General features: G+C 41.5%; 1 protein-coding gene across 1 annotated transcript in view; it reads right to left on the bottom strand.

The window, feature by feature from the left end:
• LRP8 (LDL receptor related protein 8) overlaps positions 1–17,340 on the bottom strand; it is a 190,191-nt gene that overhangs the window by 77,881 nt on the left and 94,970 nt on the right. Inside the window, exon 3 of the mRNA XM_035123356.2 lies at positions 1,251–1,373. Coding sequence (XP_034979247.1) covers positions 1,251–1,373 — 123 coding nt within the window. The remainder of the gene's footprint in view (positions 1–1,250; positions 1,374–17,340) is intronic.

The raw sequence follows: 17,340 nt of genomic DNA, 5'->3' as shown, positions 1-17,340 counted from the left end.
CATTTGCAATTGAGTCTATCCTGCTGGGAAAATTTGCCACATTTGGCTTCCATGTCAGTTATTGCCTGCAAGCATTCTTTACTTAGCTCGAAGTCTCCAGCTTGCTTGCTTTGTGCTGCCCAATACAAGCACAGCTCGTGAAATGCCATGCTGTCTTGGAGAGCTACAGTATTATAATGCAACAGGAGAGAGATGCAATATGGTACAGTTTCAAAAGGACAACATGTAACCTGAAAAAGATTTTGGAGGTTGACTTCCTTTCAGGGTGCCACTCAAAGCTAATGAGATCTAAAGAAAACCCCCTACTGAACATAGTGGTTCATGACAGAATTAGACAATAGTACTACTATTTGAGGCCATGACAATTATATAAAAGAGAGGAACTGGTGAAATTCCAATGATTCCAATCTTGATAGGTTGGGACCTAACCAAGAGTGGTGGAAAACATGTGCATCAGTAGTCTTCCATTTGCACAGCTTTTTGGGAAACAACATAAGCCCAAGGAGACTGAAAAAAATAACTGTCAGCAATGAATAGTGGGTTGTTGTTTTTAGCTGAGTGCATATGCAAAGCAAGGTCTGAGCATAAAATCTTCCTTATTTTGAATCCCATAATCACATTTTTCAAATGAAATTCTCTACAGAAGCAAAAGGAGAAAGCTTATATATATATGTGTGTGTGTGTGTGTGTGTGTGTGCGCGTGTGTGTGTGTGTGTGTATACATATACATATATATACTACTAAACTCTATAGAAAACATAAAGTGGTGCACAACAAATTTAAAATCACAATAAACAAAATTAAAATATAAAAGTGGAAAATGCCATAAGGAACTGGCTAGTCACATTAAATTCATTCAACTGAAAAGCCCCCTATTTTGGCCTGGCCTCCTGGCAGGTGGACATGTATTGGCCAAAGTGACCTGGCGGGACAACTGGAGAGGCTTGGCAGGCTTAATCAGGCCCACAAGCCAAAGAGTCCTCACCCCAGGCTTAGGGTTAGCCTCGCAAGTTTCTAAACTGCTTAGTCCTGACTAAGAGGCAAGATTTAACTTGTGCACAACATATAATTTGTTGTCCTCAGTCAGACATAATAATAAAACCACATCACTGATCGCTTTCAGGACAGCGATATGGAGAGGGGTAGCTCACACGCATGTGCATATGATCTATAATTTCTGTTTGTTTATCAGTCCACTTTCCAAACAACTATAAAGCTATGTTCCATAGCCAGTTAGCAGGAGTACTCACTGCATGAGGCTTCGGATTCGTCAGACCCATCTGGGCATTCCTCTTCACCATCACATTTCCACCTGGAAGGAATGCAGTGGCCGTTGTTACAAGTGAAATCACTTTCTGCACAGGTCTTCTTGGCTGAAAGAAGAAATAGGGAACGTTAGACCGTTGGATTCAATCCAACACAATTATTTTCCACTAAGCGCTTCTCAGAGTAGAGCTGTAAAAGTAATGGATGTTAAGGTAGTCAGGCCCATTATTTTCAATAGGTTTACTTTGAGGAGAACTAACAGTACACACCAGCTTTGATGCCTGTCTCTCATTTGATCTTTCAGGCCAAACATGCAATGACCTCTTTGATGAAATAGCTCTAAGACTCACTGACTGCGAGGATATGGCAGGATACAAATATAAATTTTAAAAATGTAAACCAGTTTATTATTGGTTTAACTTTCATGGTCTCAGCCACTGTGACGGGCTTCACAGTTTTCCCCACATTGTGATTTTTGCATAGCGTACACACCTCATGATTCACAATATATTGCCAGGTCAAAAATTATGAAACTGATATCACAATATGCACTTCAAAACGGTTTTGGACAATATATCACCCAGCCCTAGGGCAGAACCTGCATTCCAAGTGAAACATTATTTTGCGAGACTGGATAAGCGTCCTTATATTTTGGAACTGGGTGCTGAGATTTTATGATAAAAGTCTCTCAGCTCTTGCAAAGAATTACAGTTCCTAGGATTTTAAAGTAGTTTATATTTGTTGCACAGACATACCCGAGTGAATGATCTGGTGAACATGAGCTTAACAATAACCAAAGACAGAGATTAAGTCTCTCTATCCTGATGCAAACACTCAACATTAATGCAGCTTTGGAACTGAAAGAGTTGTTGCCATGCCTTGCCAAAGCCCACCACTGGAGGCATGAACAGTAAAACCGCTAGAAAAACAGAGAGAGGCACAAATATGGTATGCAGGATGAAGAATTATTACTGGCCCATTTGGTAAAATATTAATTTTGTTATACCAAAGTCAACTGACAAGCTGTAAACGAATAGTATGTCAACAGAGAGGCGGACATGCAAGTGAAAAAGGGTCTGTGATGGGAGCATTAATTTTCTGATTCATAAAACATGCAGTTTCCTTGCTGCAGCATCCCAAAAATAAATGCTGTAAAGCCTCATCAAACATAAACATATTCTACTCAGACAGGCATTCCATAAGAACAAAGTATATTTGTTTTCCCTTGCATACAACATATGAATTATGAGTTGACAACAGCAGGTATTTACTTCAGTGTCACCAATAATGGCTTTGTACTAATACAGAACAATTTAGCTAACGGTCCATCAGTATGATGGTCTGCAAGTTTCATTCTCCTGTAGATTCACTTCCTTGTTCTCATAGCATTTTCTACGTGGTCTCAGTATCTGCCCCCCCTTGATGCCATTGGCTGAACTGCTCTGGTGTCACAGTGACATTCTACAGAAAGAAGTGTCACAGACCCTCTAGCTGCTATTGGCTTAATTCTTTCAACATCACAGAAGAGCTAAGGTGGCATAAGCCAGGCAGCTGAGTACTTAGGGCATCTGAAGAAAAATTAGAATCTAAACTTCAATGTCCATGAGTGATGTTTGCTGAATTACGTCCTTTCATTTCATTTTTACTTTTTGTATTCCAGGGATTATCAAATAACAACTTGGTGCAGACTATTCCAAGTGCTTCAGAGTCTTTGTACAGAAACAGATGGAGCATTATGTTTAACTTTGTGGACGGCACTGATTTTGAAACTGGCCAGCAATATGAGCCATATCCAACTTACATCATTTTAAAGAAGCCCGCTTTGAGCAGACAGTCAATAGCAGAATATAAACTCTGTTTTGAAGGTATCTCCAGACATTATGTGCATGGTGATATAAATTGTCTGCTGAGTTAGACAATGGGAAATTTCAGCACACAAGGAAATACAAAAATAAAATAAAATTGCAGGTGTTGGTATTCTCCCTCTTGAGCTGTGTTAAGATACACTGCAGGCTGTATCTTAAATTTCAGAGTTAAGGATAGAGTTGACTTAGCATTTATTGAAAAACGATTGTATACCGTAGCTCTCAGATTGTACACTCACACGCTTGCCTTTGAATGGACTCCTATGTTCAGGATCAAAAGTTTCTTCTTAGGGAAAGATCAAAAGAATTTAGATAGTACAGCATTAAAGTCTAATGGCCTTCATAAAGTATGCGGCCAGTAATTTTTCACATTTTGTTTGATCTGCTTCAGCCTTAAGCATCTAACTTATGATAGTAACATTGCACCCAAGGGGCCCGTTATGACTGCTTCCAGCCTGCCACTGCCAAACCTATTTATTCACCTTAGTCTGACAAAGCCATTTCCCCGCTGATCTACTCACACAAGCCCAGGCCTGTGGCTTTGAAGCAAGGGACTGCTGCCAGCATCAGGGTCCATAGACATTCCTGAGTGATGGAGATATGCAGCTCCTTCAGCACACAAACCTGCTGGCAGCAGATGGTGTCACTGATTGCTTTGTTCCCCCGGCACTGTTTTTTTTTGGAAGCACAACTAATTTATTATGAGAAATCACAAAAGGCAAGAAGAAATACATTGTTGACAGTGAACCACAAGGTGGCCTTTGGAAGATGTTAATATGCTTGATGTGCATCCCCACAACCAGACAGGCTGAAGCGTCTTCTCCTCTGCAATGTCATATGTGCCAAGCCAACATCTGCAGATTAAACTGCAGGGACAAACGCTGCTGGTAAGCAAACTGACCCAGGAGGTCTGGTATTCTGTGCCAGATTAATAGAGGGAAAGAAATCCATATGGTCTTTCATCTCAACAGAAGCCATCTAAATATCTCAAAAGGACACTGCAGAGACACATAAAACTCCCGGGCTGTAATTATTCCTACTGCAACAGAGTTCAGGGACCTTGAAATGTGAACACACCCCCAGTGTGCAAATCCTTTCTCTTAATTAAAACAAATATATTTAAACAAATGCCGCTGAATATGATTAACCTTGGAAGATTTCACACAGGCAATTCATTTGCTACCAAATCACTAAATATAACACTCCTCAAGGGAAAGTGTAGGCCCTTGGCAAAACTATACTCATGGGCCATTTCTTTATTATTATTACCGTATTATTATTATTATTAATCACATTTCCATGTCACTCATTTGTATATGAATTAGTTTGCCATAATTATGTCATCCTCATAATAAAGCTGTGAGGGAGGAGACTGAAACCTCCCATTTTATAGATGGGAACTGAGGCTGGGGGAGAATGACTTGCCTGCTCATCTAGGTTAGCAGCAGCGATGCTAATGGCAAAAGGGTGGCTCCCCATGCTGCTACTATTTGTTGCTGTTGAGCCTGTTTCTGCTGCTCAAGAGTGCAGCACAATGCATGAGATTAGAACATGGGCAGGCAAACTAAGGCCCGGGGGCTGGATCCGGCCCAATCGCCTTCTAAATCCGGCCCACAGACGGTCCGGGAATCAGTGTATTTTTACATGAGTAGAATGTGTCCTTTTATTTAAAATGCATATCTGGGTTATTTGTGGGGCATAGGAATTCGTTCATCTCTCCCCCCCCAATATAGTCTGGGCCCCCACAAGGTCTGAGGTACAGTGGATCAGCCCCCTGCTGAAAAAGTTTGCTAACCCCTGGATTAAAAAATATTAATCCTTTGTAATCATCATTTGCCTAAATCAGTGTTTCTCAACCAGTGTGCCTCCAGATGTTTTGGGACTACAACTCCCATCATTCCTGACCACTGGTCTTGCTAGCTAGGGATGATGGGAGTTGTAGTCCCAAAACATCTGGAGGCACACTGGTTGAGAAACACTGGCCTAAATAGTGTGGAAACCAATTCAGCTAGGAAAGAACCAGAGAGATTCCTTTGCTACTCAAAACAAATTTCTAATGGCTGCTGTTTTAAACAAAGATAACCTGTATTAACATTTTCAGATGAACTTTCCCAAGCAAAGAGATGGTGATCAGACAATATTTGATGTGGGAGTAAGACAGCACCCTTGAATAGTATTAGGAACTCATATATATAAGATGTGGAACATATGGCTTCTTAAACCTAGGTTACAGCCACCAAAATAGAATGTCTAGTTGCCATTTTGGGGCAAGATGGCTCTAAAGTCTTATTTTTCGAATGATGGACTGACTGTGATTGATTATCAGTTAAACAGCTGGCTAGTTAAGATGACAACCTTCAGCTAGGCTAAGAACTTTGAGAACTTAAACAAGAAAAGACACTTAAACCAGGGACAGTTCTCATATGCATTGGCCTTTTGCTACCTCTTTTTCTTAATAACCCCAGGGCAGTGGGGTAGGGCAAGAAAAGACAAGCTACTCCTGTCCAACCACCAAGAGTAGAAGTTTTTCAGCACCTCCGCCACCAAGTTGAAGAGCTCAAAGTCTCTGCTTTCCCAAATGAAAGTGGGCTGCACAAGCAGGAGTGAGAGACAGCAGCAGGGACCGGCACCTAGGGAGTTTTGAACACTTGGCTTGAACTGAATTCTTTTGTCTTGATTTTTGCTGTACATTTTAAAAAATGTTTATTTATTGAAAAGTTGCAATTCTGAACACATTTACCTGGTGGTATGTCCCATTGCACTCAATGTGACTTACGTATATTCTGGCGTATAAGAAGACTGGGCGTATAAGACGATCCCCAACTTTTCCAGTTAAAATATAGAGTTTGGGATATACTCGCCATATAAGAAATACCTGCCCACTGACTGTCTCTCCAGAGTGGTGCATGCTCTAGTTATCTCTCGCTTGGACTACTGCAATGCGCTCTACGTGGGGCTACCTTTGAAGGTGACCCGGAAACTACAACTAATCCAGAATGCGGCAGCTAGACTGGTGACTGGGAGCGGCCGCCGAGACCACATAACACCGGTCCTGAAAGACCTACATTGGCTCCCAGTACGTTTCCGAGCACAATTCAAAGTGTTGGTGTTGACCTTTAAAGCCCTAAACGGCCTCGGTCCGGTATACCTGAAGGAGCGTCTCCACCCCCATCGTTCTGCCCGGACACTGAGCTCCAGCTCCGAGGGCCTTCTGGCGGTTCCCTCGCTGCGAGAAGCCAAGTTACAGGGAACTAGGCAGAGGGCCTTCTCGGTAGTGGCACCCACCCTGTGGAATGCCCTCCCACTAGAGGTCAAAGAGAACAACAATCACCAGACCTTTAGAAGGCATCTCAAGGCAGCCCTGTTTAGGGAAGCTTTTAATGTTTGATGGATTTCTGTATTTTAATGTTTGATGGATTTCTGTATTTTAGAATTTCTGTTTTGTTGGAAGCCGCCCAGAGTGGCTGGGGGACCCTGGCCAGATGGGTGGGGTATAAATAAATTATTATTATTATTATTATTATTATTATTACCCAGCGTATAAGACGACCTCCAACTTTTGAGAAGGTTTTCCTGGGTTAAAAAGTAGTCTTATATGCAGGAATATACTTCTAAGGATGTGAAGGACTTACTTCTAATTGCAGCTGACTTTTTTTTTTTAAGGAAGATAAAATTCCATTTATGTTTATCCATTTCCTATCAGTTAATCATCTGTGCATCATAATGAGCTTTTTCACAGTTGCCAATTTAAACTTTTTAAACACCAGGAATGCAGAATATTAAATTGTATATGAAAATTGATTTATCTCAATTGATTTATCTAAAGAAGTGTACATCATAGACATGCCCAGTATTTCCTCACATAGAACAGAAAGGTAACATGGAGAAAAGGAGTGAGCTTCATGGAAAAATATAAGCTGTGTAAATATAAACCTCTCTTTGTCTCACCTACTCCTGCCAAGCTGCAATTCGTTTCCTCCACCAACTCCCCCCACCCTGCTACCCCATTGGCTAAAACCACTATATACCCAGTAATTGACAGGGGTCTGCAAATGCAATTGTCAGATCAGTTTACCTTTTACTTCAGGTGTAATGAGTTAGTTTTTTTCAGCTGCCAGCCATGCTGGTAAGCAGATGGTGCCTCTTCAAGAATGTCATCAGCCTGCCAGAGTCAGAGCCATACATTGGATGGTTTGCTTGCTATAGTCACCCCACTTACCACTCCTTCCCTGTTAAATCCCGTGTCAGGAAATAGGTGCAAAACCCCCCCACAAAAACACAACCCTGCTCAGTTTGCCTTTGTTGTTCCTGGAAGAGAGAAATTTGAGCTTCCCTGTCTTACAAGATATTATCAAATTGGTTACCCTCAAAACCAGGCAGCATCTGTACAGCCCCACTTGATCAATGACTATTGAATATTGTACAGGAAAAACAATTCTTAGAGACAAAGAGAAAGTGCATCCTGGTACTAGCATTCTTATAGATGTTTTGACATCAAAATTATAAGTTTTTTTTTAAAAAAAGCCCAACTGTTTATTTCAGCCCACAAGGCAATTTCAAACACCCATCAAACATAAATGAATCTTCTCCAATGAGCATTTCAGTGGCCATACAAAACAGTTACCAAGGGCTGAATCTGTTCTTTTGTGCTTGTGATTTTGGAATTGCTGGGGAAGGGCAGTTCTTTTTGTTTAATGATTTAAATGCAAGGAGAAGATAAAAGAGAAAGGGTGCTACACTATATAAACGGCTGGTTTAAAGGCAGCCATCTGCTCTGGTTTTCATGGGATCATTCAACAAGGCAATGCCAAATCCTGCAAGCTGTAACAGTTCTGCTGCAATCAGACATGGGTTATGTTTGCAGAAATTGAAATATCAGATTACAGGCATGATCCAAAGAAGGACATAAACAATGTCAACAGGTAAGGAAAGAGATTTGTGGTGATGGCAGTCTGAGGGTCTGGGAAGAAGCAGAATGGTGCATGCTTGAGGAAATGGGTCACAAAAGCAGGTGCCACTGCCATTAGATAAGAAGGTGATGAACTGCTAAGAGCCTAAGGAAAAGAGGCAGGAAATTGGCAGCTGAAAAGACCAGGGCAGAATTTTATTTATTTACATTTGTGTGCTGCTCATCCAACCAAGTTCACAGGATAGTTTACATGAATAATAATTACAAAAGCAAAAAGACCAACAAAAAACCTACTAGAATTGGCACATGGCACTACCACTAAAATGATTTAAACAACAAAAAACAGCATTAAAACCAGCCAAGGGAACATGGTCCAAAAGCTAAAGCAATCAATGGATTGCTTTATCATCCCACCAAGCCACCTGATCCTTAGTGACAATACTAGATCTAGGAAGAAGAAGAAGAGTTTGGATTTGATATCCCGCTTTATCACTACCCGAAGGAGTCTCAAAGCAGCTAACATTCTCCTTTCCCTTCCTCCCCCACAACAGACACCCTGTGAGGGGGGGTGGGGCTGAGAGACTTCATAGAAGTGTGACTAGCCCAAGGTCACTCAGCAGCTGCATGTGGAGGAGCGGAGACATGAACCCGGTTCCCCAGATTACAAGTCTACCGCTCTTAACCACTACACCACACTGGCTCTCACACACAATGTAGCCTGCTCCTTTAGGTTAAGTGCAAAATAATCTAGGATAAATTGAATACTACCAGACTTGACAGATGAAGCCCCCACTAAGTACAGTGGTACCTCGACTTACGAATGACTCGACTTACAAATGTTTCAACTTACGAACAGAGCTCCGTCCGCCATCTTGGAGGCGATTTAGAGACTTCAAAGTAGTGTGACTAGCCCAAGGTCACCCAGCAGCTGCATGTGGAGGAGCGGAGATGCGAACCCGGTTCCCCAGATTACGAGTCTACCGCTCTTAACCACTACACCACACTGGCAATGTCATCTGACTGTAAACTCAGCTGGTTTCAAGCCGGCAGATGACAGCTGCCTTCAGTTCAGCATCTTCTGTTGCACTGTCTGCGTCCAGTCTGAAATTTTGGAAACGACAGGAATACCTGCTCAGCAACTATTTAAGCCCAACTTTGAGATTTGCTCTGTTCAATAAAAGCCCAGCTTGCAGGATAAATTGAGTTTACACACTTGATTTTTAAAGGTCTTGTTCCCAAAGGCATAAAAATATTGCAGCAGGTCGACAAGACCTATAAATTAATATGCCAGTCTCTGCATACTCAAATATTTGTGTGTCCCCAGGCAAAATGTGCATGCCAGAATTTAACATATGCCTTGTAAATGATTGGATAAATCCATGGGAATTGAATTCAATACACAAAATGCCCAGGGCTTATTACCCATTTTTTCCTAAGCTGGAACACACATTTTGATAGGTACTTCCATGTCAAGAGGAGCTTCTGCTTGTGCAAATTCAGTCCAGTGCAAAAGACATGAGCCACGTCAGGGGGTGCTGTTCATACCCTCCAACATTTCTCCAATGAAAATAGGGACGTCTTAAGGAAAAAACGGAACTGTGTGGGGGTGGGCAGAAATCCAATTGTGCAACAGGACTTCCTGTTTCTATTCTCCTCCCTCCACCCCCTTGAGCCCCCCCCCCAAACTGGTAATGCATGGGAGGGGGCCTGCAGGGAGGAAGGCAGGAGTGAGAAGTTCCATTCCACGGATGAGTACCCCCTCACACTACACTGGAACTCACCATATGGATGCACTAAAAGTTCAGTCTGTTCTCTCATCTGAAGGAAACAAGACGTGTAATAATGCATTATTTACAAACGTATACAGAAATGCTTGTTTCTTTTCCCAGATGTTTGTGTGCACTGAGAAAGCAGTCTGGAACTATCAAGAAAAGGCATTATTAGAGTTATGAGCAGAATCTGTTGCTTGCAGCCGACTGGGAAATGAGTTGTTGGGCTAATCTATGGAATAGGAAATTAAATGTGCAGCAATGTGCCCTGATCACTCTGTTTTGCAAAAGAAAAGAAAAAAATCCTTACTGTGCCTGAGTTTTTTTGCTTTTTAAAATTTCACGGCATTGTGAAATAGCTTTATACACTATGCAGTCACCTTAAATTGAATCATAATGTTTGTTAGTAACTCACAATTCCAGTAACAAAAGGATTACATTTTAAAGCAATTCAAAAAATTAAGCTGTTAACAATTGCCATATTCTCACGGTGAAAGCAAGAGAATCCTGAATTCACAATGCAAGAGGTGCAAATTTGATAACCACAAGTATTACAGGAATCTGCCACCGTTCAAAGCAGTAACAACAATGCAACCATAAAACTGCTTGTATCACTCAAGTCTATTTTGCATGGCATAACTTTATACAATCCAAGTTTTCCATTTAAGCAAAATCAAACACTTAAGTGCTCATGAATGTAGACAATTGACTTAAAATGTTTGTGTGGAGCAAGTTAAAATAAGACAAGGGTTATGTTTTTAAAAGAAAAGGAAAAGAAGCTCCTGCAACAGATGCTAATGATGACAACTATCTGCAGTAGGAAGGCTTTCCAATGAATGGAAATTGTACATATAAAATGCAACATGAAAAGCACCAAGATGAAGACAGACATCTCTCGTAACTTGACCATATACAATAAAGAACAAAGATTTGGAAGCAAAATACTGTTCCGTTTATTCATGAGGACACACTTCACTTTGCACTTGACTGAACCTGATCGCCAATAAAGCTGGCTGAATTATATATAAAAGCTACGGTATTTTAATAAACCTTTCCAAAGCCAACATCAGTTGCAAATCGAACAGCAGGTTTCACTTCCAACCCAAGCCTGTTACAGTGGAACGATGCCAAGCAAATGTCTATTAATATTCTAACACAAAGTGCTGGTTTCCTTGGTTTTTCGTGCTCATGCGATAATTTTAATAATCAGAGTCGCTTAAGGATTTACATTACAGCCTTCAGCAAAACAGTATGTTGATAGTCCCACCTTACACAATTTCAGTGCAAAGATTAATAAAGTAATTTTATCACACCTAAATGCAGAGAGTAAATTCAAAGTGATCACACTGGAACAAAAAACCCTCACTTTACAAATATGCTGATGGGTGTGTGAACTGGTTCACATACTAAAATAAACCAAAGTTTATTTTAAACTATGGTTTAACGCAAAATCCTTTGCAGTGTCAGAAAGGAAACATTCCAGAGACTTCATGTTACTTGTGAACACAATGCTCATGGTTAATTTTCACCAAAAAACCCCCACAAGCACAGGTTCACATATAAAGAAAGCTAGCTTTTGGTTGATTTTGTACCCTTGCACAGAAAAGGATTAGCAGGAGAGGAGTGGGTTAGGAAAGCCTGAGCAGCGTGTACTGGCACACTACTCGTTCATGTTAAAACTATAGTTTAAAATAAATTACAGTTTAATGCAGAGAATGGGGCACCAGAGCCCTCCAGAGGTTGCCGGACTACAACTCTTTGAACATTTCAAACGCACTATGAAAATGCTTACCATATTAATGAGTCCCATTCTGTCTGCCACTGGCTTTTGTACCACAAAATCTATCTGTGATCTAAAGCCATTTAGGTGCATGTAGGTAAGTCATGCATCAGCATTAATTTCATTCAGAGGATAAGTAAAAACAGGTGGGGGTTTTTTGGGATGGGGATAAGTGAGTATATTTTATTCTTGTTTGTGCCGCTTATTTTATTTGTACAGTGGAATCTCAGTTTTCAAACGTAATCCATTCCAGAAGACTGTTCGACTTCCGGAACATTCGAAAACCGAAAGCAGAAGCCTCAATTCAATAGGGAAACTCAAAAGGGGAAGCTGCGTAGCACATTTGGCTCCTGAAAATCATTCGAAAACCGAAGCAGTTACTTCCGGGTTTTCAGCATTCGGGTTCCGAAACATTCATCAATGGAGATGTTCAAAAGCCGAGGTTCCACTGCAGTGGTTATTTATTATGTTGATGTGCTTATGGAAGCAGTTCCATTAGTGTTAAGGCTTCTAGCTGTGCAATGGGACTTCCCCTCCCTTTCCTCTTCTCCACGCAGCTCCTGCAGGAGAGAAGCAGCAGCAGCAGCAGCAGCAGCAGCAGCAGGAAAAGCTTCTGGGTTCCAGCGAGAAACTGCTACTTCGTTCCTCTTTGCTTCTCCCATGGCAGGTGGAGGTGTGTGCCCCTCCCCAGCTTCGGGGTGGGAGAAATAACTTGTGCACCTCTTGCAAGATCTTGCAGACCTCTCATGAGATCTTGCCAGAACCTGGAAGCTGCTGTCACCCACCTTGGTGGTGGGGGAGGGCCCCTTTGGCAGTGAATGGGGTCAGCTGCACCTGTGCCCACATTACGTGTTCTAAGGGTCCATACAACACACATGAAGAGGGAAAGGAAGGGAAGTTCCACTGTACAAACAGAACTATTTCACTGGCTATTGCCCCCTGCTCTATTGTTAATTGCAACTTTAACATTATTGTTTACGACCCTGAAAGTCTTGCAGGAAGGGTAAACCACAGATACCACTTATAAATACATAAACGTTGTCAAAAATGTCCAACATTAGAACTGTTCGTTCATTCATTCAGTTTTGGATGATTAACACTGAAGATTATCTTCTTACTGGGGAGAAGCCTTACTGACTTCTATAGGGCTACTTACATTAGGAAATGAGATTTGGCCCCATATTTCAGAACATCAGGAGATGGTGGAACACAAAGCTCAGTCAAATCACAAATAAATTCCAGTTATTAAAAATGCCAGGCGCCGTAGTTCTGCAGATTGACCTGAGTTTCATTACAGCTCCTGGCAACCTATTAATTAAAATGCATTATTTATATATGGGAGCCTTGGTTGCAGTTTATAGAATTTAGGCAATTACATCAAATTAATCCTAGCTACAATCAACATGCCTCTTCCCTTTTGCTCCAGTGTGAGATAATCTCCCCTTTTCCCAAAAGATCTGCCCATAAAGCACCATATATTAACAAACCATCCCTTTCTTCTCAGCATGTTTCCGCAAAAGTAAAAGCAAGTAATCAAAGAAACAGTGTTTCTCTCTGCTGTAGAACATATTGGGACAGTGAAAGAGCATCAATTCAGAACAGTTAAAAACAAAACAAAAACCTTTGCATAGAAAACTCAAAAAGCTTTCTCATACAGCAGACCCTTTGGAACGGAATAAGGCCATTAACTCGGAAATATTTGTACTAATTATGTTATTCCATCATCACTTTCTAACATCTCCTGCACCTACCAACTTATCAGGGGCAATGCAAGAGATTGTGCTGCCTGAGTTGTTTCACCCCACCTTCATTCCTCCTCTCTTTATTCCCACTGACACCCCCCACTTTGTTGCTACAATAGCTGAGGCTCTCCTGGTGCTCCCCTGGTCTCAACACAGCTCTGCCTCATCTAGCCATGTCCAAGTAAGCTGAAATGATGCCAGTGCCGCAAGGGTGGCTCTGTCCAGCCACAAGGGCAGCTACCAAGGAACAAAATATTTTTGATGATAAAGGGGTACCTGCCTTGCCAATTCATATTTCAGGGGTTCAGATCTCTGTGGATCTCTTGCACTCTTCTGCTGTTTTGGCTTCAGTGGACCATCTTATCCCCTCTCCCCAAACTAACAGTTTCAAAGACAGTTTTAGATATTTTTAATTCCAAGAAAGAGCAATGGGATTTTTTATTCCAATATATTTTATATGCAAGTGCTTGCTTGCCAGTGACTCCCTTGGTTTTGCAGAAAGATAGATATGTTTTAAAACATAGATTATAGATGTATAATTGGCAAGTGCAACAGAGTCTGCTGTATATTTTAACATTCAGAGGTGTCTGGGATTTGAATCATTACTCAGGAAGTAGGAAAATGGAGGCACCAAAGACACAACTCAAATGTTGAAGCTACTTGAGGCTCCCACTCCCTGGGACATGTAAAAACAGAAAGCATTGGGAAAGATGATAACCGTTTGTTGGATTAATAGACACAGAGATGAATTTGAGCCAGAACAAAAAGCTATGCACCCCTATCCTATGCACAGTTTATTGGAAGTTTAGACCTATTTAGTTCAATGGTGCTTAACCCCAACTTAATCAAACCTAGGATTTCAGCCATGCAAAGCAATCCTATGTATGTTTACATAGCAAGTTCCACTATGAGAAGGCGTTCTCAAGCAGGTAGGCCAACTCACATGCTGTGAGGGGAGCAGGCTTGGAACAGAATATAGATTTCAAGTAACACTAGCAGTATCTTCTGGAATAATTTTCCATTGAGAGTCAGAATTGGTGTGAGAATGTGGAATCCTGTTTAAATCTTTGCTTGCCTGCAAAGTTGTTAAGTCTCATGAGCCCTCCGCTAAATCTCTCTCACACAACTGCTGTGAAAATAACATCATTACTAAGTAAGCAAGCCAAAGTGTTCTCAAGTTTTCTGCAAAATTTGTTAATGAAACAAAGAGACTCCTCTCAGAATGAAAACTTGGAAGTCCCTCGTCAAATACAGGGAAACAAAATGACTGAACATTTCAGAACATCTCTATCACAGTTGAGTATGTGTTCATAATCAAAGGACAAAATAATAAAAATAATAATAAATGGACATAATCTGTCTTGGCATGATATTGTTTCAAGTCACTTTTTGTGTGCTTGCTGCTGTGCTCAGTGGTGCAAGTGATATTGCTGAAAGCCTGAGAGTCCAAAAAGCCAGTTTCATACTTTAGTTGAACAGCTCAGCTGGAAGTTTAGATTGCCCAATGTACCAAATCCAACTGGGCAAAGTAATAACATCTTTGTCTTTCAGGAATACTCAAAACCAACAGTCACCATGACCCCCTCTGCTTTCAAACTTTCTAAAGCACAGAGGACTGGCAGTCTTCTCATGTCCAAAGCTTTTACCCCTAACCCCAGGCCGTGTTCATGGCTGACTTTCAGGACAAGAATAACTGATGTTTCCTAGGGAGTTAGTGCTCCAAGTCTCAGCAGTCATGAATTACAAGGCCAATGGATTTGTGCGTGAATGTCTGTGTCTCCTCCTCCTCTACTTGCCCCATTTTGTTGCCACCGACAGTAACATTCCCCCTCCCCAACCGACTACAGCGCCCATTGACTCTTCTGATGGTTTAATAGTAGCTGTTGTTTACTCAGTTGTCATTTAAATTTGCATGCAGGGTTAGTTGCCATCAAACTTTGCTGTGGCACCCCAAAACATAATTTGTATTCCAAAGGCCATAGTTGTCTTGGTAACGGTTAGGTGACTGGAAAGCATTCGCTGAGGGGAAGCTTCATTCCACTATTGCTCACTAATCCCCATGTGTCTTATAAACAGGCTGTACAGTGTTTGGTAGCTATGGTGCCTTTTAACTTGACCTCATAACCTTCTAAGTCTTTGTGTGGTCCATCTCATTCCTCCCTACTACCCTTTGGCAGGGTCTGGACATGCACAGAAGTAAAACCAGAGCTATTTTAGAGGCTTCAGGGGTTATTAAAATTTTATGGTAATTTCACCCCTGGAACTGGGAGAGGAAAATAGCAGGTGCTGTTTTCCTCTGCAGAAAAATCAGCTAAAGCTGTTTCTCCTGCTGCAGAAAGTCAACCATAAAAAAATTATTTAACAGAATTTGTAGTCCGCTTAATTGTAAAAACATCTAAGCAGTTAACATAAAAGAAGGGCTTAAAATTATTCATAAAAACCAGAGTTAAAAGTAAGTTAACATTTTTTTATAAAACATACTTTATAAAATAAAATTACACAAAAATATATGAACAAACGTCCCTTGAACCCAGAGGTTGAGCAGCTTTTCCAAATTCTTTTCATCAGGCTAAATTTCTCCTTTGAGTTACAAAGTTCCACAGGAAAGCTGATTCTTTTTACCTGCCACCCTCCATCTATTTCACTCTTGAAAAGTCATTTATAACACTGTATGTAACAACAACAAGCCAAGTGTATTCTCAACAGGAATCTGCAGCCAATCCTGTCTGACAAATGTATTCGGATGATGAATGGTACGAAAACATATTGATACTTTACGATACTTTAACAATACTCAAAGATTTTCGGGTTGTATTCAACATAGTGCTAAGGCTATTTTGACAGCAAATGGATTTTTCCTTTCACAACAGAACCGTCTCCCCTTCCCTTGTGCCCCCTGAATTCTGTTCTAGTGCTTTTCCCTAAACCTCCAAAGCAAATTTGGGTATCATATGGGGGGAAGGAGAGAAGGGAAATCACCTTGCACTAGCACTAACCCTTGCACTAAAGTTAAAGGTAAAGGTACCCCTGACCGTTAGGTCCAGTCACAGACGACTCTGGGGTTGCGGCACTCATCTCGCTCTATAGGCTGAGGGAGCCGGCGTTTGTCCGCAGACAGCTTCCAGGTCATGTGGCCAGCATGACTAAGCTGCTTCTGGTGAACCAGAAGCACACACAAACACTGTTTACCTTCCCGCCAGAGCGGTACCTATTTATTTACTTGCACTTTGACATGCTTTCGAACTGCTAGGTTGGCAGGAGCTGGGACAGAACAATGGGAGCTCACCCCGTCGCAGGGATTCGAACCGCCAACCTTCCAATCGGCAAGCCTTAGGCTCTGTGGTTTAGACCACAGCGCCACCCGCATCCCCTTATCCTTGCACTAGATGGCTTTAAAAGAGAGGATTAGACCAGGGATCAGCAAACTTTTTCAGCAGGGGGCCGGTCCACTGTCCCTCAGACCTTGTGGGGGTCTGGACTATATTTTGAAAAATATATATGAATGAATTCCTATGCCCCACAAATAACCCAGAGATGCATTTTAAATAAAAGAACACATTCTACTCATGTAAAAACATGCTGATTCCCGAACCGTCCGCGGGCCGGATTTAGAAGGCGATTGGGCCGCATCCGGCCCCCGGGCCTTAGTTTGGGAACCCCTGGATTAGACAAATTAATGGAGGATTGGCCTATCAACTACAATTAGTCATGGCAACAGATGCAGCTGGTTGGCCTTGAGGAGACAAGGATACTAGAGTTGGCAGATCTTTGGTCTGCTCCACCAGGGCTCTGTTTATGATGGTACCAGTATTACTGCCAAAACACCAATTCAGAAGCCTGAAAATACACCAAAAGGTATTCTTTCTGGCTATCTAATAGCTCCAGGGCTCCCATCTTACCAATATCTGCCGAAGTCAGAAAAGTGGCACAAAGTTTTCTTTTTTGGATTCTCATACGGCAATGAGAAGCTATTTTTTAATGCACCATCACCTAGAACAAGTGAACCATT

This window comes from Zootoca vivipara, chromosome 7 (assembly GCF_963506605.1).
Source record: "Zootoca vivipara chromosome 7, rZooViv1.1, whole genome shotgun sequence".
Taxonomy (NCBI): Eukaryota; Metazoa; Chordata; class Lepidosauria; order Squamata; family Lacertidae; genus Zootoca; species Zootoca vivipara.
Note: the sequence above shows the minus strand (reverse complement) of the source record. Positions and strands in the feature narration are given on the sequence as shown.